Source organism: Mustela nivalis (assembly GCF_964662115.1).
Source record: "Mustela nivalis genome assembly, chromosome: 1".
Classification (NCBI taxonomy): Eukaryota; Metazoa; Chordata; class Mammalia; order Carnivora; family Mustelidae; genus Mustela; species Mustela nivalis.
Window position 1 is genome coordinate 127762666 of NC_139020.1, and position 25955 is coordinate 127788620.

General features: G+C 42.9%; 1 protein-coding gene across 3 annotated transcripts in view; it reads right to left on the reverse strand.

Moving 5' to 3' along the window:
• Positions 1 to 25955, reverse strand: part of ACP3 (acid phosphatase 3) — a 64142-nt gene that overhangs the window by 17489 nt on the left and 20698 nt on the right. For 2 of the 3 annotated variants that reach the window (XR_014308377.1, XM_082719172.1), the window contains exons 6-10: positions 24810 to 24902; positions 22705 to 22837; positions 18319 to 18401; positions 16031 to 16134; positions 11535 to 11704 (exon numbers count right to left, since the gene is read on the reverse strand). Coding sequence is in view for 2 of the 3 variants with exons in the window: in XM_082719172.1 (XP_082575298.1) it covers positions 11535 to 11704; positions 16031 to 16134; positions 18319 to 18401; positions 22705 to 22837; positions 24810 to 24902 (583 nt within the window). In the remaining variant the exon portion in view is untranslated. Of the gene's footprint in view, positions 1 to 9925; positions 10870 to 11534; positions 11705 to 16030; positions 16135 to 18318; positions 18402 to 22704; positions 22838 to 24809; positions 24903 to 25955 lie in introns of those variants that run through there. The other variant, XM_082719173.1, reaches the window with a different exon arrangement.

A 25955-nucleotide genomic window follows, 5' to 3' on the forward strand; every position in this document is an offset into this window, starting at 1 on the left:
GTAAAATTAATAGATGAGAAAAATAGGAAGATCATACATCAGTGCCTTAATGGTAAACCTCAGTGACATTTCTGAGGCAACCTTGAAATCAGCATACTGTGTTGATAAGAACACTAGACTGGGAGTCAGGAGATGACCTAGGGTCCAGTTCTGGTATGACCTTTGACCTCTGGGCCTAAGCTCCACTATAAAGGGAGGGTAATTGAAGTATTTTTTTCTTTCTTTCTTTCTTTCTTTCCTCCTTTCTTTCTCTTTTTTTGTTTGTTTAAGATTTATTTATGTAGGGTGCCTGGGTGGCTCAGTCAGTTAAGTGTCTGCCTTCAGCTCAGGTCATGATCCCAGCATCCCAGGATTAAGTCCTGCATAGGGCTCCCTGCTCCCCAGGGAGTCTGCTTTTCTCTCTTCCTCTTCCCCTCCACTTATGCTCTCTCTTTCTATCAGATAAGTGAATGAAACTTAAAAAAAAATGCATTAAGTAAATAAAAGATTTATTTATTTCTTTGATAGAGGGAGACAGGCAAAGAGACCACAAGAGGGGTAGGGTGGGATGGGGGATGGAAGGGCGACCTGTTACGGGATGGGATCCTAAGACCCTGACACCAGGATCTGAGCAGTCAGATGCTTATCTGATTGACCCACCCCAGCTGCCTTCCCTCTCCTTTTTTTTTTTTTTTTTTGACTGAAGTATTTCTAAGGTCTTTTCCCAGCATTAACTTTACACATTATAATATAGTTAAAATGATCAATTGCTAATAGTTTCAGGGTCAAAGGAAGTGCTATCATTAATTGGGTCTAAAAGAAATGGAATAACATCTTTTAGTTTCTAAATATGATTTTCAGCAAGTATCTTTCAGAGAGGAAACCTTGAGCACATGTTAACAATGACAAGCATTTTTAGGATAACTGTGTACTATTGCTAATCTGTACCTTTATTTATATATATCCCTTTGGTAGCTGACTAGTTGTGGGGAAATACATGGAGTCATTTTTTTATGAGATGCTATTCATTATTTCATCTGGAAAGTTACCCTCTACACACACACACACACACACACTAGTCCATGATACTGTATAAAAAAATAAATATCAATTTGTACCATCTCTAAAGGCATGTTGGATCCTGACTGTAAAAATAAAGGATTGCTTGTTGGCTTAGGCAGTGGGAGAGCAAACATCTTTCTGACTGTGGCAGCTCTGTCTATGGAAGCCCAAGTGCTCCACTGAACACAGCTGAAAATCACTTATTTAACCTAACCTTATCATTGCAGAGATGAAGGAAAAAAAAGAAGAGGGATTAGGTAATTTGGCTAAGGATAGCAGATAATTGTATTTGGGTTAGAAATGTGGGTTTATCAGTCTCATGATTTTAAAAACTATCTATTCATTAATGACTCCCATATTTAAATCTGCCCCAAATATATTCATAGGCTCATATATTTAACTGCGTATTTGACATAGTCCCTTGGACATCTAATAGGCTTTTCAATCTCAACAAGTCCAAAACTAAGCTCTCAATTCCCTGTGCCCTCCCCTGCCTCAAACGCTGTTCTTCCTGTCACGCTTCCCATTTCAGTTGATGGAAACTTCCTTCTAGTGTCCCAGCCCCAAAGTCTTGGAAACTTCCTCTTTTTCTCTCACATTTTGTAATCAATCTTTCAGGAAATCCTGTTGGTTCTACCAAAAATGATATCCAGAAACCAATGATTTCTCCCCTTCTCTGCCACCACCCTGTTTTGAACCACAATCAACTTTTGCCAGAATCACTACAACATCCTCCTGACTTGTTCCCTATTTTCTTCCTTTCTCCCCTACAGTCTATTTCCAGCACAACAGCCGAATGACTTAAAGTCAAATCATGACACTCTTCTACTTAAAACAAAGTTTGCAATGAATGTTGATCTCACTCAGAATGAAAGCCAAAGTCGTAATGGCAACAGTGTATAAGGCTCTGTAACACTTGGCTTGATTAACCTCTTGGCGTTCCTCTCCTCCCACTCTTCTCTCACTTACTCTCTTTTGGCCACACAGGCCTTCCTGTTGTTCTTAGACATCCCAGAAACACCCCCCTCTATTGCCTTTGCTATAGTTGTTACCCTCACCTAGACGCTCTTCTCATGAATCTCTGCATTAAGTAACTCCATCACCTTCTTTGCTCAAATCTCATATAAATATATTTTTCAGATGCATGTATTTATTTCAAGGAGAGAAAGTGAGCAGAGGGAAGGGAAGAAGGAAAGAATCTGAAGCAAACTCATCCCTGAACCTGGAGCCATATTTGGGGCTTGATCCTACAACCTCGAGATCAAGACCTGAGCTGAAATCCAGACTCTGATGCCTAACCAACTGAGCCACCCAATCTCCCCTCAAATCTCATCTCTCAGTGAGGGCTTTCTATTTATTTTTTTATTTTTTAAAGATTTTATTTATTTATCTGACACAGAGAGAGATTACAAGCAGGCAGAGAGAGAGGGGGAAGCAGGCTCCCTGATGAGCAGAGAGCCGGATGTGGGGCTCGATCCCAGGACCTTGAGATCATGACCTGAGCCAAAGGCAGAGGCCTTAACCCACTGAGCCACCCAGGCACCCCGAGGGCTTTCCATTTAAAGGGACAACCCAATATGCCCTTTACCCATGCCCACCCCCAGCTTGGCACTTACAATCCTCACCTTCCACAGTGTTTATTATTTATTATCCATCCCTCTTGCCCTTTAATAGAACATAAGCTTCATGAAGGCAGATATCTTTGTCTTTTTTGTTCATGAACGTAATCTAGGCACTTACAATAGTACCTGGCACATAGAAGGTGCTCGATAAATATTTGTGGAAAGAACTACTGATCTAGAACTCAGTGGTCTTCTCCTGATGTCAGGATGCCTCTTAGCATCATGAGAAGGTGAATATTAATAAAGTTAGATCCTAGTGGACAGGTGCCATTACCACTGGGAATGCAGTTAATATAAAGGTAGAGGGAAATGAACAGACTTGAAGAAGGAAGGAAAGGACTAAATGGAAATGAGCGAAGAAGGCAGAGACTAATGATTCTTTAAAATTAATGTCCTTGGATGACCGTATCTGAAAATTTATTTACAATTATTATTATTATTTTTTTTAAGATTTATTTATTTATTTATTTGACAGAGAGAGATCACAAGTAGGCAGAGAGGCAGGCAGAGAGAGGAGAGGAGGAAGCAGGCTCCCCGCTGAGCAGAGAGCCCGATGCGGGACTCGATCCCAGGACCCTGAGATCATGACCTGAGCCGAAGGCAGCGGCTTAACCCACTGAGCCACCCAGGCGCCCCTATTTACAATTATTTTTATTGGCTATGTTGTCATAGTAGTCCCATGGAGTATGCTTTCTCAATCTTTTTCCTTCCTTCCTTCCTTCTTTCCTAGACATGCAGTGGGAACACACCATATGGTAGGCCAGTTATTGGCCTAACCCAGTACTGGATTCTGGATTTCCATGACCCTTGTTTTTGGGATCATCAACATCTAGTGGGAGAATCTGATAGACAGTTATGAGGTCATGTGATCAACAGTAAAATAAAAGTGTAAAAGACTTGCCACTGGAGTAGAGAAAAAGCTGAGATTAACACAAAGCTTTCTATTTAGAAGAGAAAGAGGTTGGAAAGCCTTTTGAGAGATGCTAAGATTTGAGCTGACCTTTGAAGTAAATAAGACTTTGCCATGAGACAGAATGAGTTGCACCCGAGTGTGTTTGGGAAATGATGAGCAGTTGCTGCAGTATAGCTTCTGGTGGAGTACAGGTTCAGAGAGGGACGTTGGGGCCTAGGTCTTAGAAGGTCTGGTTTGTCTTGGGCACATGGAAATCATTAGCAAGTAGGACACATGGAAGTGACCGGGCTCCATTTGTGCTTAAAACAAGAAAATCACTGCAAAGAAAGATAGGATGGTGGAGATGTTCCAAGCCTGATAACTGCAGAAATGTCTTTGACAAGATACTGAGGGCTCAGCACTGGAAGTGAGGTCCTGACAGTGAGGACGAGGGAATTCTAGCAGACCCCGAAGTGGCCCTGCTGGGGACTAAATGTACTGGTAAAGGAGAAGTGGAATCCTGGGGACCCATGGGTTCTCGTTTGGGTAAAGGAGATGATCAGGCTATGAACTGAAACTGGAAGCACATTAAAAAGGATCAGTTTGGAGTGGAGGACATAATAATTTTCATTTCAGTTGTAGGATTGAGATATCGTCTTATCCTCGTAGAAACGATCACTAGGCGGCTGGAGAAAACAGGTCTAGAATGCTACATGGAGACATGGAAATAAGGATTGTAGAAGATGGAGGCCTGGGTGATACTGGCTCATGGTAAGGGTAGAGTGGGGGCACCAAGGACGGCACATAGGATGCGAACATTTAGGGGCTGGAAGAAGGGACGAGTCTGAGAACACAGAAAAGGCTCAGGAGACAGTCTCTCTCTTTCTCGCCCTAATTTTTTAAATTATACACTCCCTGGTACTGTGAAGGATTTTGTGAGTTTGACAGAGTCATGTTCCAGAATCTGGGAAAAAGAGGGCGTGATCAGTTGTATCTCGTGCGAAGAGACAGTGCTGGAAATGACTGAAAGCCCTCTTACCACACGGGGACACGTGAAACACGTGAAAGCCGCTGAAGGCAGTGTGAATCAGCATTACTTTGCTGGAAACTATTTTGGCAATAAGTATTAAAAGCCCCTACCTCCAAGTCCCCCCTGCTTGTCCTCTTTTCCCCTTTGAGAAAGTGTGCCCTCATCTGCATCCTTGGATTACTGCAACAGCCTCCCAGCCCTGCTCCCTGCCTTCAGTCCCACCGCTCTCCAATCTGCTCTCCCCAAGGAGTGCAGAGGTCTTTCTAAAACAAGAAGCCAGTCCCATCATATGTCCTCTGCCTAACCTTTTTTTTTTTTTTTTTTAAGATTTTATTTACCTGGGAGAGAGTGAATGAGAGGGAATAGGAACAGGGGGAAGAGAAGAGGGAGGGGTTAGGAGAAGGAGAATCAGGCTCCCTGCTGAGCAGGGGACCTGATGTGGGACTTGATCCCAGGACCTGACCTGAGCTGAAGGCAGACACTTAACCAACTGACCCATCCAGGTGCCATCTGCTTAAAACCTTTTAATGGCCAGAGCTACTCAGCTTGTCCTAAGACACTTGATGCCCATCTCCTCAGCATCTTCGTGAGACATAGTTCTTCTAATTCCTAAAACGCTGCATGCTGTGTCTAGCCTTTGGGCTTTTATACATTTTCTCTTTTTTTCTGGTAACTTTCCCCTCTTTCCTCACCTCTACTCTCTCAGTTAATTCTTTCTCTCCTTTAGGCTTTAGTTTAAACATCACTTCCTCTGAAAAGCCTTCTCTGACCGCTTAGACTTAAGCTAATTGCCTTTCCCATCTGTCCTTTATTATAGTGTTTACCATCCTTAACCATCAGGGCTTCTTTAATTCTTTATCTCCCTGTCCTCCCGGCCTGCCTCCCCATGCCTCTGCCAAAGGGTCTGGGTCACATGGGGGCAATTTTCTTGTCTTGCTGCTATTTCCTCAGCAGACTTAATGCCTCCTCCACAGACACTGATTAGGTACATAATACGTACTAAAAAAAAAAGCTACTGTTTATTGAATATTCACATACTTTGATCCACTAATTTAATTTTTGGGAATCTGACCCAGGGGAATAGTCAAGAAGCTGGTGTGGGATAGAAAGGGAAGATGATACAGTAGAAATATGGTGGAGAGTGTGAGGCTTGAATCCTGACCCTACCACTTGAGGCATGTTATTTTCTGAGGCTCAGTTTTCTTCTCTGTAAAATGGGGATGTGTGGTATTGGCAGGAAAATGAAGACAGGTTGCTGGATTAGGCACTGATGACTTTCAAAAGGGATGTTTCCAAAGAGGGATAGTAGGAAGACCATCATTTTTTTGAATAGCTCAGGAGCGAGAGAGATGAGGAAATACAGAATGTAAATGATTAATTAGTTCAAGAAAATTGGGATTGAAGAGACTGAGAGCAGGTGCTTGAAGCTACTCTTTGATGAGAGATTTGGGAATGTTCCTAGTAGAAGGAAGCCAGAGCAGAGGAAGAAAATAAAGCTAAGTAAGATTCGTCAAGGTCCTCGGAGATGAGCGGTGGGATCCTATACATGAGAAAAGGAGTTAGGTTACTCAGGGAGGAACATGTTTTCCTGAGGGGCAGCAGTAAAGGCAGGTTAAGGCTATTAACATATTTTGAGGTAGTGACAGGAGAACCTAAGACTTTTCAATGGACCGTCTTGCTCTTCTTAGGACATCTCATAAGAATTAAAGAGGCCAAGATGGAATTCAAAGTTTGGGGAAAATAACAAGGCTTTCCTGTAGAATACAGGAGAAGAGTCCAGTAAGGGTGAATGTGTTTGCCAAGAAGTGCTGAAAGATCCAGCTGGGGTGCAATAGAAATTTCAACGTTCATAATCTACAGTGGTAACCATAGGTTCCTGTTCCACTCAGCCGATCAGAATGTAGAAACTGTGTGGTTGGCTTAATCGAGGGTTGGATATTGCTGTGGTGGGCAGCGTATATGGGATGGGCCACTAGAGTGATGTCAGACTTGCCTAAATGGAGGACAGGTATGGAATTGAGGAGTGAGTTGGTGTATACCAAAGCAAGTTCCCAATGTCATTAATGAAGGATGACCCATGTCCTGGGAAACTGATGATAAGTGGCAACAAGAATGAGAAATGGGTGCTGTCATTGGCCTTCTCTCTGAGGGAGGGGTGGTGCTGGAAGGGGCTCTAAATAGCAATGGGGGAACAAGAGAATGCCAAGGTAACTGATGAAAACAGACCAAACATCACAGACATATTGGCATATACATATGCATTTGTAGTTAGTGACTGGGCCTTTATAGTGTAGTCACATTTGAGGCTCATTTGTAGTTTCTCTCCCCTATTTATTGAACACTTGGGTTCTAGGCTTCTGATATCTGGGCCCAGCACGAAGAATTCAGGCTAAGTATGAAGGGCTGAATATGTATTTATTTATTTAGATTTTATTTATTCATTTGGCAGAGAGACAGCGAGAGAGGGAACATAAGCAGGGGGAGTGGGAGAGGGAGAAGCAGGCTTCCCACTGCGCAGGGAGCCCCATATGGGACTGGATTCCAGGACCCTGGGATCATGACCCCAGCTGAATTCAGGTAGACGCTTAATGACTGAGCCACCCAGGCGCCCCTGTTGATTTATGTTTAAGGTTTATTTATTTATTTTGAGAGAGACAGAGAGAGAGGCGGGCAGGGCAGAAGGAGAGAGAGAATTTTTTTTTTAAAGATTTTATTTATTCATTTGACAGACAAAGATCACAACTAGGCAGAGAAGCAGAGAGAGGAGGAAGCAGGCTCCCTGCTGAGCAGAGAGCCTGATGTGGGGCTTATCCCAGGACCCCGGAATCAGGACCTGAGCGGAAGGCAGAGGCTTTAACCCACTGAGCCACCCAGGCCCCCGGAGAGAGAGAGAATCTTAAGCAGACACCCAGCTGAGTGGGGAGTGCAGCTCAGGGTTCCATCTCACAATCCTGAGATCACAACCAGAGCCAAAATCAAGAGTGAGATGCTTAACCGACTGAGCCACCCAGACACAACAGGGCTGAACATTTATTCACTTAGTAAATTTTGACAGAAAGTACCAGGTTCTAGGCATTGTCTGAAGATTCAAGGTGTATAAAGGTCTGGATCTTGCCTTGGGCATGTGGATATTTACTGTGAAGTCTCAGGTTGATAAAGACTATAAGGGTGGAAACTAGAACTTCCTACCACTAATTCTCTTTCCCATGAAATATGTGGTGTTGGAGACTGAGAAAGGGTTTGGGAGACTGTTAGCAAAGAAAGTCTGACAGTGTCAGTAAAATTCTGCAATTAAGAAAAGTATTTTCTAAAAAAGAATTTTATCATTTTCAAGTAACATAGTGTGGAACTTAGACTTATGAATTTCCCAGCAAAGACTCTGCTTAACTTAGTTGATATGAGAATGAAACTGATTGGGTCTACTAGCACAAGTAAATAACACTGCTTATAGGTGAGGGTAGGATTTCATGGGTGGTGGGACTGTCAGGCATTCTGCGTGTACTTTATTTAATGGTTTTTCCTGCTTTCTTTTCTTTTTTTAAAAAAATTTTATTTATTTATTTGCCAGACAGGGATCACAAGTAGGCAGAGAGAGAAAGGGAAGCAGGCTCCCCGCTGAGCAGAGCCCCCCCTCCCCATGTGAGGCTGGATCCCAGGATCCTGGGATCATGACCTGAGCCAAAGGCAGAGGCTTTAAGCCACTGAGCCACCCAGGCACCCCTGTCCTGCTTTCTGTACTGGCTTTCTCAGGATACCCTAAATATTCTGTAGTCATCTATATTTTCCCCCCAATATAATATAAAAATCCAGTAGTTAAAACTATTATTCAAATGTATCTGGGCACCCCGTACTTTTATTAGCTAAATTTTGTGGCCCTACTAAGAAATCACTCAATACCTATAACCTCTTATACTTTGGCCTGCTTAATGGTGTCTCTGTCAAGGCAAATAGGACTTTCTGTTCCAGGAATTTCCCCACACTGATCACAATCTGTCTTTCTGAAATTTTCACCTGCTGCCCCAACCATCACTCTTTGAGACCACATGGAACAAATCTAAATGTTTTTCCTTAAAGGAGTTCAGATTTTGAATTCATCTTGTTGGAAACCACCTTATGTTATAGACTCTTAACAAGCTCTCTATGAGCTAATGCCAGTGGCGTGCTAGTAAACTGCATCAAAACCACAAGAAACAAAACTAATTTGTGGCATATGCTGATTTCTGTGGTGAAAATGCTCCTGCTAGGACACCATGACTAATTTCACACTGCCAAAGTCAAGTCTTTGAGTTCAGAGTTGGGAAAGATGTGCACGTGGCACTCTTGAGGTTGGTAGGTATTGGCTCCAGCACAACAATCCCTAAGTTTTCTCTTTATTAACATATTTTGTAATTAGTTTCACTCTATTTGAATATTAAGTTGCTGATCCTAGTGTGCGAGAGAGAGCATGAGGGTGGTGGGGCAGAGGGAGAAGCAGGTTCCTGCTGAGCAGGGAGCCTGACATGGGGCTCGATCCCAGGACCCTGCGATCATGACCTGAGCTGAAGGCAGATGCTTAATCGACTGAGCCACCCAGGTGCCCTGACACTGGTGTCTTGAGGAAAAGAGTTTTATAAACACTCTATAGGTAGGTTTGGTAAGAAGAGGGGACAGATCAGCTATGGAGAATAAAGGAGAGGTTGGGATCAAAAGTTAACTCCCAGGTTACTGGGTATTGCTGCAAATCAAGATAGAGACAGTAGGTTCAGGGAGGAACAATAAGTAATTTATACATTCCTGGAGCAAATATTTATTGAGTGCTAATCCATGTCAGGCACAGCTATTTCTGAGGACAGATCTAAGAGAGAACAAAACAGATAAAGATCCTTGCTCTTGTGGAGATGATATTTCATCTTATTAGAATTGGCCCCTTGATTACCTGTGGGAATCTCCTTAGACCCAGAATCTTCTGCTGAATAACTCTACTACCCTTTCCAGGTTCAAGCCACTAAGACATTTGATAAATGGCTTTCTAGTACCTTGTGCCACACCATTAGAAACCTCCATCCAAACTGATTTCATATGGTGCAGCTGTTACCTCCTACAGATTGCCTTGGCTGCCATTCCTGACTGCTTCCATCCCTCTAAATCCAGTTAACTCTAGTCCCCTAGCAGCCCTTATAGTCACAAGATACAACTCTTGTGTAACATGTATCTTTTTGCTTCCCCGCTACATTATACATTTTCCCAGGGTGTTTTCTTGCAAGTTCCCCCTTAACAGATGAAGCAGAGCCGTCCATCAGCTTAGCCTTTTTCTGAAGCAGTAAAGTCCGAACTTAGTACATTTTCAATGTAAGATATTCATCCAAGCAGTCAAAATCATTTTTACTTTCCATTAATATTTTCCTTCCAGTTACATTAAGATAAAATCCCCAAACAAAAATAGAGCCCCTCAAATAGGTCCTTCTTGGATTTCACTCTAATTTAACACATACAAACTTTTCACAATTCATCGTAACAGTAATGTTCTGAACTCCCTACTAGCGGCTTTATTCACTGTTTTACATTTGGCTTACTGCTGGAGGGAAGTTACATGCACAGGGAGGGAAGGGTAACTAGATGGTACTGCTGGGGACAAATATTTACTTGGGAAAAAGTAATACAAATAAATATACCAATGTCAAATGTCAGTCATCGCATAACCCACTAGGCAAGGGAATAGCTTTGCTCTGGACTCTGGCATCCAGCAGATACCATCTCTAGAAACCGTTTCATCTTTATCTGTCATGGTCACGTGGCACAGTGTTCTCTAGATGTTTTGCACCTGCCACCCGGGCAATCTACATGAGTCTAAAGCGTGTCATTGGCACATGAGTTCTTCTTGCACAGTGAGTCATTTCCGCAGGACCTGTGAACTTGCTTAGGTTTTCTGAAGATCCCAGGATCCAAAGCCTTACACATCCCTCTTGTGCTCAGGACAGCCATCACCCAGCCATACTTTCAATATTCCAGTAAGTTTTGATCTTGGAGGCACTTAGAACATTCTTACATTTATAATTTTATTCCACTTTGATACATGTCATCGTACTTTCTCTCTTAAAACCAACTCCAGAGTCGGCATCTCTTACCAGCTTCGTGGGAAACCACCCATGCAGGGTTCTCATCTCTGGTGTGTTGTGTGCTTAAATAATATTACTTATTTGCTAGGATGTCTGTGCTCCAAGAGCTGCCATATATATTATATACAACAAAGTTTTCCGGCAAAGTTTGCTTTTGGTTTCTTCAAAAGTAACGTACAATTTCCAGGGCTAAAGGATACAAAGAGGTATTTACTTTTCAGCTTTTCTTTTCTTTTTTTACCCCATATGTTTTAACATAAATAGAAAAAGATAGGACCAGCTTCCCAGTGTAGACGATTTCTGTAGATGGTTCCACTGTATTTATTTTTCTGCCTTTCCTTGCAAGAAGGCCAGAACCAATAGGTAAGCTGGTCCTTTGCCCATCTGCCTAGGATCAACTTTTTCATTTCCTTGCTCTTACTCTAGATTATGGATTTTGTTTGAAATCTGTTTCACTTCAGACACTTAAAGAACAACCTCATTTAGTCCCACTCAAGTGATAGCTGGGAGTTCTTAAAAAAAGATCCCAAAACTGTGTGGCCAATCATATAGCCATGGCAGGCCCATGAACTTTGATCTAAGTTTAATCTCTGATTCTATTTTGACATGACACCCTTTTCTATTAACACTAGAAAAACCAAGCCAAGGTTTAGGCAAGGAGGGGCAGGGAGAGAGGTAGGAGTTGACTGAAGTTGGGGGCCCCTGAAACAGACAATTATCACCCCGAACCCATTTCCCTCAAATCTGGGGGTGATGGCCGAGTCATATTCTCAAAGCCACATCTACCTGGAGAAAGGATATTCTGCCTTTTCTGCAGAGCTCTGCAGACACACTAACTCAAACATCCCCGGTACCTTGCTCTTTGCTTGTGGTCATACACTCCGTGGACCAGTCTTGGGGGATCACAGGAGCAACCAGCTTAGTAAACTCCGTCAGAGGACAGCTGGGAATGCAGCCTGGCAGCGTGAGGGGATATGGCTCGTGCTGTGTCTCATTCCGGTAGTACATCTCTACAAAGTACTCCCTGGTGGGGGAAGGTAGAAGACAGAGCTGTTAGCTCTGTGTTGTTGAATTGCCATTGAGTTATTTTTCACCTGGCCCATAATATGTCAGCTGTAGTTAAGAAGTTAAGAAGTTAGGGGCTTCTGGGTGGCTTAGTCGGTTAAGCATCTGCCTTCGACTTGGGTCATGATCCCAGGGTTCCGGGATCAAGTTCTGCATTGGGCTCCCTGCTCAGCGGGGAGTCTGCTTCTCCCTCTGCCCCTCCCCACCATGTGCTCTTTCTCTCAAATAAAAAAGATCTTAAAAAAAAAAAATGTTAAGAAGACACAGGTTAAGAGGGGAAGAATTTACAGGAATGAGTGAATATTAGCTAACTTAGGTGTGAGAATGGGTAGATTGGTACAGGTGGGCCAGATCCAGAGGGTGGAAATGGGAGGGTTGGTTTGTTAGATAACCAGGGGCACAAGAGGTGGGGACCAGAAGGCTTAATTGGAGAGGGAGCTGAAAGGAGATGGTTGGGGGGAATTGGGGTGATTTGAAGAGACTTTGAGTAAGAAGTGGGGAGCAGGTGGGATATTGGGTTTTCCTTCTCTTATTCTCTCCCCTTCATGATTCTCATTTACTTCATTTTCTCTCTTCTTCTCTCAGGATTTCTTTTAGGTTTTTCTCTGAACGAAGGTATCTCTGCTCTCCTTATTCAGGCAATAAACATGGAACTGAGCAATATTTAACATATCTGCTTAATTAAATATACATCCAGACTTTGTAAAAATTATACCTCAGAGAGAAGGTGTGGGTGTATACCTAAGTCCCTATACTCCCTCATATTTGATACTTTATTTGAAAAAACAAGGTGTTTGCCAGCCTTATAAAATTAGTTTGAGAGCCTATGGAGTCATTTGCCAAAGAGGCAGGAAAAAAGCTCAGGTAGGATTTAGTGATCATTATTGGGATAGAAACCTCACAACTGCAACCATTGGGTGTTTTTATAAGTAAGCCTTTTAAAATATCACTTTCAGGGGTGCCTGGGTGGTACAGTTGTTTTTAAGCACCTGACTCTTGGTTTCGGCTCAGGTCATGATCTCATGGTCAGAGGATTGAGGCCTGAGTTGGGCTCTTTGCTAGATGCGAAGTCTGCTTGAGATTCTCTCTCTCTCCCTCTACCTCTCCTGTTTGTGCTCTCTCTGTCTCTAAAATGAATAAATAAATTATTAAAAAAATTTCACTTTTAAAAGCCACATAACCAGTAGTAACCACAAGTATATGTGTGTATGTATGTACGTGTGTGTGTGTGTATTAGGATTTATCTACTTATTTGTCAGAGAGAGAGAGGGAGGGAGGGAGCATGAACAGGGGGAGCACAGGCAGAGGGAGAAGCAGGCTCCCCACTGCCAAGCAAGGAGCCTGATGTGGGACTCAGTCCCAAGATCCTGGGATCATGAACTGAGCCAAAGGCAGCCGTTTAACAGACTGAGCCACCCAGGCATTCCTAGAGACATGTTTTTCAAAACTTCCCAATATTATGTGAATGACTACTTATACCCTGGAATGATGTTCCCAGTGACAGTATCTTTTTTCTCAAGATGATATGGCAAAGATGACTAATAGTTGATCAAAATTCATGATTCTCTTTCCACATACTAGAGTTATGGCTGAGAAGGGACTACATTTCCCAGACTCCCTTGCATGTAGGTGAGACCAAGCAACTAGACGCATTCCTTGGAGATACTGTGGGTTTGGTTTCAGACCACCACAATAAAGCAAATATTATAATACAGTGAATCAAATCAATTATCTGGTTTCCCAGTGCATACAGAAGTTATGTTTATACTACACTGTAGTGTATTAAATGTGCAATAGCATTACACCTAAAAAATGTGTGTAAGTTAATTAAGAATACTTTATTGCTCATTAAAAGAAATGAAATCTTGCCATTTGCGACAACATGGATGGAACTAGAGCGTATCATGCTTAGTGAAATAAGTCAAGCGGAGAAAGACAACTATCATATGATCTCCCTGATGTGAGGAAGTGATGATGCAACATGGGGGCTTAAGTGGGTACGAGAAGAATAAATGAAACAAGATGGGATTGGGAAGGAGACAAACCATAAGTGACTCTTAATCTCACAAAACAAACTGAGGGTTGTTGGGGGGAGGGGGGTTCGGAGAAGGGGGTGGGATTATGGACATTGGGGAGGGTATGTGCTTTGGTGAGTGCTGTGAAGTGTGTAAACCTGGTGATTCACAGACCTGTACTCCTGGGGATAAAAATATATGTTTATAAAAAATAAAAAATTAAAAAAAAAAGAAAAAAAAAGAGAATACTTTATTGCTAAAAAAATGCTAACCATCATCTGAGCTTGCAGCGATTTGTAATCTTTTTGCTGGTAGAGGGTCTTGTTCAGTGCTGATGGCCTCTGACTGTAGGGTGGTGGTTGCCAAAGGCTGGAGTGACTGTGGCAATTTATTAAAATAAGGCAACAGTGAAGTCGCCACATTGATTGACCCTTCCTTTCACCAATCATCTCTCTGCAGCATGTGATGCTGTTTGTGAGCATTTTACCCACAGTAGAACTTCTTTCAAAATTAGAGTCAGTGCCCTCAAACCCTGCTGCTACTTCATCAACTGAGTTTATGTGATATTCTCAATCCTTTGTCATTTCAGCAATGTTCCCAGCATCTTCACCAGGCGTAGTTTCCATCTCAAGAAACCACCTTCTTTGCCCATCCATAAGAAGCAACTCCTCACCTGTTAGTTTGGTCATTAGGTTGTAGCAGTCCAGTCCCATCTTCAGGCTCTGCTTCTAATTCTAGTTCTCTTGCTATTTCTACCACATCTGCACTGAAGTCTTAAATCCCTCTAAGTCATCTATGAGGGCTTTGGAATCAACTTCCTCCAAACTTCTGTTAATGTTGATATTTTGACATCTTCTCCTGAATCATGAATGTTCTTAATGGCGTTTAAAATGGTGAATCCTTTCAATTTACTTTGCCCAAATCCATCAAAGAGGAATCACTAGTGTACCTATGGGAGTTATAGCCTTCTATAGGAAGTTATGTTTATACTACACTGAAGTGTATTAAATGTGCAATAGCATTACACCTAAAAAATGTGTGTAAGTTAATTAAGAATACTTTATTGCTAAAAAAATGCTAATCATCATCTGAGCTTGCAGCGAGTTGTAATCTTTTTGCTGGTAGAGGGAGGGTCTTGCCTCAGTGCTGATGGCCTCCGACTGTAGGGGGGTGGTACATAACTTCCTATAGAACCCTGTGTCCCCAAATCACCTCCTAATGGGTCAGGTCATCTCTCTCTCTTTTTTTTTTTTAGGCGGGGGGAGGAAAGGAAAAGAGAATCTTAAGCAGTCTCCATGCCCAGTGCTGAGTTTGAGGTGTGGCTCGATCTCATGACTCTAAGATCATGACCCTGAGATCATGACCTCAGCCAAAATCAAGAGTTGACACTTAACCGACTGAACCCCCCAGGTGCTGCAACCAACCACGGACATCACTGGTGGAGTATTAGATGAATGAAAAAGAAGTGTCCATTGGGATAAGCCTCTGAGAATCTGAGGTTCATTTGTACGGTAACCAAAATTACCCTTATTAGTTAATATATGTTTTTTTTTTTTTAAGATTTTATTTATTTATTTAAGAGAGAGACAGTGAGAGAGAGCATGAGCGAGGAGAAGGTCAGAGGGAGAAGCAGACTCTCCATGGAGCTGGGAGCCTGATGTGGGACTCGATCCGGGAACTCCAGGATCATGACCTGAGCCGAAAGCAGTCGTCCAACCAACTGAGCCACCCAGGTGTCCCAATATATGTTTTTTTAAAAAAGATTTTATTTATTTATTTGAGAGAGAAAGAGACAGTGACAGAGATAGCAAGAGACAGAGCACAAGTGGGGAGGAGAGGGAGAAGCAGTTTCCTGCTGAGCAAGAGCCATTTGTGGGGGTCAATTCTAGGACCCTGGGATCATGACCTGAGCCTAAGGCAGACACTTGATGGACTGAACCACCCAGGCGCCCCTGTTAATATATCTGTAAAACAGTTTTAGGGGACTCAAAAGTGCCTCTACTGATGAAGACACAAGTTAAGATGCATACAAAGAGTTTGGATAAAATTGTTTCATGAAATTTGAAAGTGTAAAAAAATAGCAATATTTTTAACTTAGGGAATTATTTTGCCTAGTATTTTATTTTAGGTACTTATATTTTTTATGTACTTAATTGAAAATTAAATATTTTAAGAAATATTTAATACAATACAATAATATTATATAATAATAATAATAAAAAACCCTGGGATCCAGTATTAAGTGTGAAAAGCACCTCTTAGATACTTACCCCTTCTCAAGATACAATTCCATTATGTGGCACGAAGCATAGGGAGGAAGGATTCCATTGTAAACATCTAGTGCCATCTGTAGGCCACTCACGGTAGTGTCGTGCTGTGGGAATTTGAAACAAATCATTTTCCATCTTTACCTTTGGTTCAGATGTACATTCCACAGGTAGTACTAAGCACTTGTAGAGAACCATGATGGTTTCTGAATCACTTAAATTTGTCATACCCCCCTGGTAGAGAGGGGGAAGGGCTAATTTTGGTGGAGCATCTGTTGTGTGCTAGGCAGTACATTCCCATTAAAAAGATGAACAAACAGGGGGCACCTGGGTGGCTCAGTCATTAGTGTCTGCCTTGGGCCCAGGTCATGATCCCAGGGTCCTGGGATCAGAGCCCCACATCAGGCTCCCTGCTCAGCAAGAGGCCTGTTTCTCTCTCTACCACTCCCCCTGCTCCCCCTTCTCTATCCCTTTCTCTATAAAATAAATAAATGAAATCTTAAAAAAAAAAAAAAAAGAACAAACAGGCCCAGATAAGTTAAATAACTTGCTTGATGTCATATAACCCCAAAATGGAAGAAAGTAAATTTGAGTCTGGTGTTCAGGTTTTGTACCATGCTTTTCCCCAGTTGAACATCTCTGTTCTAGATTGTTTAAATTTTAAAACATTTGGGAACATATTAATGCTAGATTATATTTCTTCTACAGATTAGAATAATCTGATTTTAAAGTTGGAGAAGAGGAATGCCTGGGTGGCTCAGTTGTTTAAGTGTCTGCCTTTAGCTCAGGTCATGACCCCAGGGTCCTGGGATTGAATCCCATGTCAGGCTCCCTGCTCAGTGGGGAATCTGCTTCTCCCTCAGCCTCTCCCCCTGCTTGTGCTCTCTCTCTCTCAAATAAATGAATAAAAAATATCTTTAAAAAGTAAAGCTGGGGAAGAATATATAAGGTTATAAATGTTAGAGAGGTCAAAATGTAAGGAAATAGAGAGCATAGCTCAAAAGTAATTGTTAGTTGTTTATCCCTGAGTGGCTGGAGGGCACAGGGGGCTGGTTTTCAGTCCCAGTTTTGCCACTAATTAACTTGATAGTCTTTGAAAGTCCTCAGCATCTGTATCTACAAAATGGGCAAAAGGTTTGGGTGCCTAAACTATATGGCATGTACACATATTAAAAAGGGCTTAGAACTGATTTCCTGGACAAGGGACTAGTTACAGAATTATAACTTGCAAGAAGTCACACCAATTAGAACAGGAAACCAGATGAGAAACTAAAAAAACTGGCAGAATGGACTGGTTTCAGGAAGCCCCTCTCCAGAAGGACTACATTCTGTTCCATCCATGAGCTTTTGTCTTACACCACTCAGAACCTTTGATGATAAACAGACTTCCCTGTATCTGGAGTTACTTCTTCCATCTTCCTGCAGAATGAAAACGTGGCTTTCTCCAGCCAAGTCACATCTGAGAAACGCTCCATCATAAAGAAGTGGGTGGGAAGCCGAGTTCCCATACTGTGTGTCCTGATTGCAGGACTCATTGCAGACTCCATGTACAGCCATTTCAGTGCTCAATGCACCCCTTGAATCCCACCCCCCTCCCCAACTCCCTGAACAGTGCCTCTTTCCCTGGCTCCTGCTCCTCAGATTGAAGTCTTCTTTCTGCATCCAATGTAGCTCTAACTTCACGTTGCAGCTCTCTTCCCCCCTTCTCTCTTCTAGTCCCTTTGTCTCTTGGAATTTCTATTTGGGCGCTGCCTGGCATTTCAAACCCAGCTGTCTAAATTGCTACATCTCCCTGGCCCAAGAGCACCTCTGTTAATGGCTCCACCCTCCTTCCAGTCCTGGAGGCTTGAAACATAGCCTTCACCTGTGGTTTTCCCTCCATATCCTTACTCCCCGCCCACATCCCATTCATCACCGCATCCCGTTCCTGCTCTGCTTTTAGTTTGGAACAGAAGGGATGCTTCCCTTCTCCGTGCCACCAAAGACTTGCTTGTGCTGCATTTCTATACTGCTTTGTAGGGTGTTTATGTTTTTTTGTGAGTCCTAGATTGTAAACTCCTCAAGGGCCAGAATTATGTATCAAATTTAAAAATTAAAATTAAAAAAAATTTAAAAGTGCCAACCACACAGTGGTCATATAGACACATATTTAGGACAGCTGAAGAATCAATATCTAAAATGTTTACCATCTATTGGGCAAAAGGGAGGTGATGATGAAGAAAATGAGGCTCCCTCCTTAAAGAGATCACTGCCTGAACAGATGGCTGTTGAGTGGAGGTGAAAATACTTACCGCGGAATACATGATGAGTTTTCTGTGGTTCGATGGCTGAGTTGCACGGTTCATGTTTGTGAGGATCTCACTGACCAGGACACCTTCAAAAAGACAGACCAACAAAGGAGCTGAACCAAACATGGGCTTAAACATTTTGTTAATTCCTACTTTGCGATTCTCTCTGCCCTGAGTCTCAGAACTTAAGAGAGGAAAAGAAAGAACTCTGGTTGAGCACCTACTGTGTGCTTTATGTTATTTTACTGAATTCTGACTTCTGTTCCCCATTTATAGTGAGAAAGCTGAGGCCCAGCCACATATAGTGACTCATATACAGGCTGGGCAAGGAGAGTTGGATTGGCACACGAGGACCTTACTATCCCCAGATTTTGTCCAAACATGAGAAAGGAGGTTGAGGAACTTGGAAGGAATTACAAATGGCATTTTTCAGACAGTTGCTAGCTGGAGCTTTTCTCTAGGGAAGCCCTGAAATGACAGCCTGGCATTTACTTTGTAGACAATCTATCTACTTTTTCTTCATCCCTCTTGCACAACTCTGTGCACCTGGCATCCCTCTTTGACTACTCTAAGGTAGTCAAACCTGTGGGAGGCCATGGGAGTAGCAGCTCTCTGGATATCTGTACAGGTCATGGGATATCTTCTGTGGATCATTTCTCCAGGTGACCCTGGGAATTACTATTAGAGGGCAGCCCGCATCTTCCATCTGAGGGCTCCCTAGAGGAGAGCTCTCACCCTCATATTTGTTGTTCCTCACCAGGAACACCACTCTGAGTCTCCATCCTCTTGGCAGATGCTGAAGGCTGAGGGGTATCTTGGGGTGCTAGGTTCTGGCTTGAGGACATGGTGCCCCAGGGATTTCCACAACCATCACTGGAAGACTCCTTATATCTCTGGTGTTTTTTTTTTTTTTTTAAAGATTTATTAATTTATTTGAGAGAGAGAGAGAGTGAGCACAGGAAGGAGTGGCAGAGGAAGGGGGAGAGAGATAAAGACTGAAACAGACTCCACCCTGAATGTGGAGCCGGATGTGGGGCTCAATCTCATGACCCGGAGATCACAAGCCAAAACCAAGAGCTGTACTCAACCCACTGTGCCACCCCTCCCCTACCCCCTGGATGGTTTCTTTACTACATGTGTACTCTCCTGGCTCCAGAATGACAAGTTTGTTTCTGTAAAGAGTAGGGCGTTGATGTTAACAGACTGTCATTCCAGACTCTGTGGTCCACTCAGCCAACACACTGAGCAGCTACCACAGGTCAGATACTATGCTAGGTGAATCAGACGCCTGCCCTTAAAAAGCTCATAAAATAGTACAAAGAGACTGTTTATTCATCTGTCTACCAAGAAGCACCATAAAGGGCTAATTAGGAAGGGAGGCAGTCTGCTCTTTCTGTAGATTCTGGACACCCCCGACTAGGAATAGAAGAAGCAGGAAGCCACATCTCCAACAAGTCTATATCACTCTGCTTCAGAGAAGGTGGCTTTCTCAGCATCCTTTAGGGACAATACCATCATCTATCAGAAACCTGACTTCCACAAGTGTCTCTGCAGCAGGCTTCGGTGTCGATAATGGGATATGATATCAGCTCTTGGTTCTGGGGTGATGGTCCATCTCGCCCCAGAAGAACCCAGGGGTAACCACCACAGTTTTCTCCAGACTCTGGCATGCCAATGATTGTGTTCATGGGAGGGGACACTGAAGTTCCGAGACATTCAGCAACTTGTTCAAGATTCCACACCATGTGCATAGAGGGGATAAATTTCTCTGAACCCAGCATCTCTTAAGCCTTAGGCTACCCTAAGGATTAAGTAGCACAGGCTAGCTTCTGAGTTCCCTATTGCATCATCTGGTGACTGCTACACTCGACGAAGTATCACCAAGTAGAAGACACAAACTTCCCTTCCCACACTCTTGAGCTATAGCAGGGGCTGGCACACTTTCTGTGAAGGACCACAGTCAACGTTTTAGGTTCTGGGACCCTACGGTTGGCCATAACTGTTCCCTTTCAGGGGGAAGCCCCAAAACAGCCATAGTCCTACCTAATGAGTATGGCTGAGTTTCAGTCACATTTTACTTATAAAAAATAGGCAGAGGCTGGATTTGGCTTGCAGGCTCTAGCTTACACCAACCTGCAGCACAGAGCAAGGAGATGTTGGTCTTAATACAGATACAACCAGCCATATATCCAAAATTCCTACACGAATCATAGGAATTTTTGTGGTGTGTGTGTGTGTGTGTGTGTGTGTGTGTGTGTAGAAGGAGGTGGGTGGAGGAGTACAGAGTACCAAATTGTGGCATCCCTAAAACCAACTGATGGAACAAAAGTTTTGGCAAAGATGGGAAGATGCCAGTCAAAGTCCTGATGTTCCTGTGTGACTCTGTGTCACCCAGACAATACATGTTTTCTCTGTAGGATTGTGTTTAGCCGCCTCATCATCCAACAAGCACGCAGCTGACAAATCTCCCTTGCCTAGCCAGATCCAAACAATAGGCAGAACTTGGGTTTTGGCAGGAATCACTCAGGAAAGGATTTCCTGGCCAGTCAATAGCCTGGACTTCTTCAGAGTACAGGACAGGTGCGTTCACACCAATACCCGCCTTTGAAGTCCGAAACCAAAAGGAACACCTGAAGGAAGGACTCTAAACAGACAGGATCTAGTTTAATACACTCATCAGAGGGGAAACCCGGATTGAGCCGGGAAGTGACCTCCCTGAAATGCCATGTCTAGTAGTCAAAGGAAAACAAGAAGAAACGTGAACAAACTCTGAGGAAAACGCCCAGTTTTTCTCCCTATACAGACGCCTGCATCTATTATTAGACTATTCTCGGTTTCTGTCTGGCTTCCCCTGCCCACGTCTTCAGCATTTCTTGCATCGAGAGAAGTGCTTCTGAATTTTTGTGTTTCGTGAGGTGCCTAGGGATTTCAGGAGAAGGCAGATTCTGATCCAGCCGGTCTGGGGTGGAGCCTGAGATCCTGCATTTCCAACCAGCGGCTTGCTGATGCAGTTGCTGCTGCTGCTGCTCCCTGGCCTGCATGTCGAGTAGTGAGGGGCTGAAGACCTCAGCCCATTGTGACTAGTTGGGGGAACTCAATCAAGAGCCCTATCTCCACCATTGATGTGACTCGGGATTGGGTGGTACCCGGTGTGGTACTGGGGGTTCAGGAGTAAAACCCAGTGTATATGTAGCCAATGGGGCCCAAAGTCCACCCTTTGCCTCCTTCCTTGTTTGCGCATCAGACAGGGCTGCTGCCTGGGCCAGGTCCCTACACACAGCCATGACTGAACATCTGCCCAGTCGGTCCAACAGCCAGGATGCCTTGACTCTAAGCCTTCTCCTGGGGCCCTGCTGAACTGGATGTGGCCCCACAGTGAATAGGATCTGGCGATGGTTGGATTCTTGATGGGATTGCTCTGTTTTTCCCAAACTGTCTAGAGTCTATGACTTGGAACACCTCCTGTGGCTTAGAATTTCTTCACTGTTAACCTGACATAATGGACCTTCTCTTGCTCTCCCTCCTCACTTTTAAGGTCTAGTTAACACCTACGTCTGACACCCCCTGACTACACTAACACTAGTGATAAAGTGACTAGTCCAATGCCTGCTGCCCAACCAACCTCAGAGGCATCAGCATCTCTTGCTGTCCTGGCTCTACCTTCTTTCTTCCACCCAGCTATCCTGATTATAAAGGCTTGGCAGCCTTTTGCCTAGGTCTACTTTCATTCTGATAGGATGTCCTATGCTAGGAAAGGCCAAACACAGCTGAAAGGAGGCATCACTTTCAACGCCAATGGAAAAATTTAAGCTGTGTCATTAATTGTCAATTGCAATATGTATGAATCTATGTAACATAATTAGTCTGGAAAATAGGTTTTATTAACTTTAGCAATGGCTACCATCAAGGACCTCAGGAAAACAGGCCCCTTTTTATCATACTTTCCACTTGAAAAATTCATCCTATAGGCCACCAGACACAATTGCTTTTCATGGGCTTAGATACAAAATCCTTCAATGTTTGATTTGGAAAGCATGAAAGTATCATTTAGCTTTAGGGCAAAGCTTTCATTTCCAGATGGGAAAACCAAGACTCAGATTGGGCAATATTAAGGACTATAAAAACACACAGTGTTTATTGACAGTGTATTAAGTACCAGGTACTGTTTGTCCCAAACTTTTTGAATATTTAAAATGAACATTTATTTTAATCCTTACTACCTGTGAGGAGGTATCATTATTATCCCCATTTTGCAGAACGGAAACTAGTGCAGGAGTGATAAAGTGACTAGTCCAAGGTCACATAGCGGATTACTGGTGGGACAGCACTCAGACCCCAATCACTCAACCACAGATCTAGTATAGTCCTTTCACTTTTTTATATACTTACCCCCCTGCAGTCTAGATTTCTCTTTCTGCTTGTGAATTCCATACATGGACAGGATAGATAATTCTGATAATTTTTTCAACTTAAACATGGTGTCTTCTGTGGCCCACGAGGGTAGAGTGAAATTGTGAATACTCTGGAGCAAAGAAAAAGGGAAGAAAATGTGTATTTTTATTTGTTGACTCCTTTGTCCTCTTTGCCCTGTAAGAACTGCTGGGTCTAGCCTTTCTTATCCAGCCATTTCTTTTGAGGAAAACTTTACTTTGTCGTATGTAGTGGTATTGATTTTCAGAAGGGACATTCACAGAGACTGATTAGCTCCCTCCTAGGAATTCCATAGCTTTTGGCTAAACTCTGGGTCCAAAGGAGGATTTCTGTTTTGCAGAGTAAGGGTAAGGTAGGGCAAGAATATACCTCATTCCTTTATGAAAGGTTTAGAAATCTATGAACCTGTGGGGAAGGTAACACTGACAGGGTTAGATGATATTTCTGTCAACCTGAGAGGACAGCTGGGAGAGGCAGTGTATTTCTGGAGCTTCAGTACCAGACCCTCCACTCCCATCAGCTTTCAGTTTACTCGCTCCTGGGGAATGTGAAGCATACACACAGCCGGCTTTTGGTGAATATGTATTAAATGGATGAATAAGCTGGAGAGCAGAGCTGGTGTAGACTTCCTGCCAATATTTATTACTTGCTATGAAAAGTTCATTAAGAATCCCCCACATTCAAAGGTAGGATTGAGAGAGAGTACTTGAAAGAGATCCAAGTGGAGTCTCTAGTGAGGAAATAAGTGGGAGAGAAGTGAGGAAATCAAGCACCATGGCCACAGCACAGAGCAGCTCAGATCAACCCAATGTAAGGAAGAAAAAAAAAATCAAGACTTAAGCCAAAATGTGGGCTCTTGTGTCCACTGAAGGTCTTTTTTTTTTTTTTTTTTTTTTAAGATTTATTTATTTAGGGCACCTGGGTGGCTCAGTGGGTTAAGCCGCTGCCTTCGGCTCAGGTCATGATCTCAGGGTCCTGGGATCGAGGCCCGCATCGGGCTCTCAGCTCAGCAGGGAGCCCGCTTCCCTCTCTCTCTGCCTGCCTCTCCATCTACTTGTGATCTCTCTCTGTCAAATAAATAACTAAAATATTAAAAAAAAAAAAAAAGATTTATTTATTTATTTGGGGTGGGGAGGGGCAGAGGAAGAGAGAGAATCCTAAGCAGGCTCTACACCCAGGACAGAGCCAGACATGGAGCTCCATCTCATGACCCTGAGATCAAAACCTGAGCCTAAACCAAGCATCAGATGCTTAACTGACTAGCCACGGAGGCGCCCCTGAAGAGTCTTTTATAAGGCTAATAAACCTTCCTTGAAACAGATGCTAATGATCTAGTGAAACTATCAGGAAGGTCATGTGAAGGTCAATAAACTCTGTTGTGGAGGGGGCAAACTGTGTCATTTGTTACTGACATAGAACCATGAACGTAGTTGCTGGTTCCCGGGCCCTCAAGATGATCTCAAGATCACAGGTAGTTATCAGTCCTATGGGTGGTCAGAATTTTGCCCCAGGGTTCAGTAAACCCAGTGGGAAAAACAGGATTATGGAGTACTCCTTTAGGCCAGTAGATGGTGCTTAGTGAGTGAAAAATACCAAGTAGCCTTGAAAACCCCAACAGTAACTGATGTAGTATTTCATATGCACGTACAGCAAGGAAGAGATTCCCAACAAACCAATTTCAATAGCCTGGCTTAAAGTTGTCTTGCTTATTTGTATATCCAGAAATCAGGTACTTTTTTTTCTCCGTCTTATAATAATATTGCTTTTTTCATTAAAATCCATGACAGGAGCCCAGCATTCCCGAGGGACTGAAAAATAAGTAAATGGCAAGACAAAAGAAAAGCAATTTTGCCCGCAATTTTCTAAAAGGTGAAAACATAAATAATGGAGAGAAAAAGTTAGAGTTTTCAATTTAATATAAAGAAGTCTCGAATTATGTTTCAATGTCAAAGGAAGCATAATATATCTGCCAAAAAGTGTAAGAAAGTGTATTTATCTGTTTCAAAGTAGGCATAAGTAAAAAAATCAGATTGCAAGTTAATCTTTGATATTTTTTCTTTTACCTCACAAAATAAAGGGTCGTAGACTTTAGTCCACATTCCAAAAAGGTCCTCGGTATGGTATCCTGTAAATGTTGGCAGGGTTTCTATAAAATTCTGAAACACACATGGACAGAGAAAACATTTCTGCATTAGAGTCAGTCAGTCTCTGCGTTACTGCTATTTGGTTGTTGTGGAGGGTGCTCTGGCTTTGTAGGGTGTTTGGCTGTCTGCCTGGCCTCTTGCCAACAAGATGCTTACCATCAGCCCTAATCCCTCAGTTGTGACAACCAGAAGTGTCTCCAAACATTACCAGGGTTCCCTGTGGGGCAAATGTGCCCCCCATTGAAATGTGCACCAGAAACATCAGCTGTGGTAATATGAACCCAAACAATTTCACGAATACTAATTGAGCATCTCATGATTACATTAAAAGTATGGGTGCATGCTGGCTTACTGCCGCGCGTTCCTGGGTTGTCCCGGAATCAGGCCAAGTGTACTCCCTCAAAATTTGGGGGGAAGTAGGTGAAGTAGAACTCACATAAAAATGACAAGTCAAGGTGAGAAGGGGAAACATTTCTTAAGCTGGAGCACCTCAGGAATATACCATAGAAACTGGACCCGCTATCTGGCTATAAATTTGAAATCTGGGTGGGATGTAAACATTTCTCTAGCTTCTGTATTATTCTTGGATTGTCACAGTCACGAGACCCACTACTCGGCTATCTGCCTGATGAATTAGGCAGCAATTTCTAGGAATCCTTGTGGGAGGTATTATTTGATGGATAAATTTGCTAAGAAAATATAATTTGCCAATATTAACCCAAACAGATATCCATGAAATAAATATATTAAAGACCCCCCCCCCCCATCCCCAAGCCAAGCCAAATGAAACAAAAACTCCAGGGCCAGATGACTTTATAAAGAAATTCTACCAAGACTTTCAGGAGCAAATTATTCCAGTGCTATTTTAACTGTTATAGAATGTAGAGAAAGAAAAAAAAAAACTTCCAAAACATTTTTTAAGAACTAAGTGCAACACTGACACTGACAAAAAGACTGGCCAGGAAAAAAAAACAAACAAACTGTAGTCCAATGGTACTTTGAATACGAATGCAAAAGCTCTGAGTAAAATATTGACAAATAATTTGATATCCGAAGAAAGGGGCT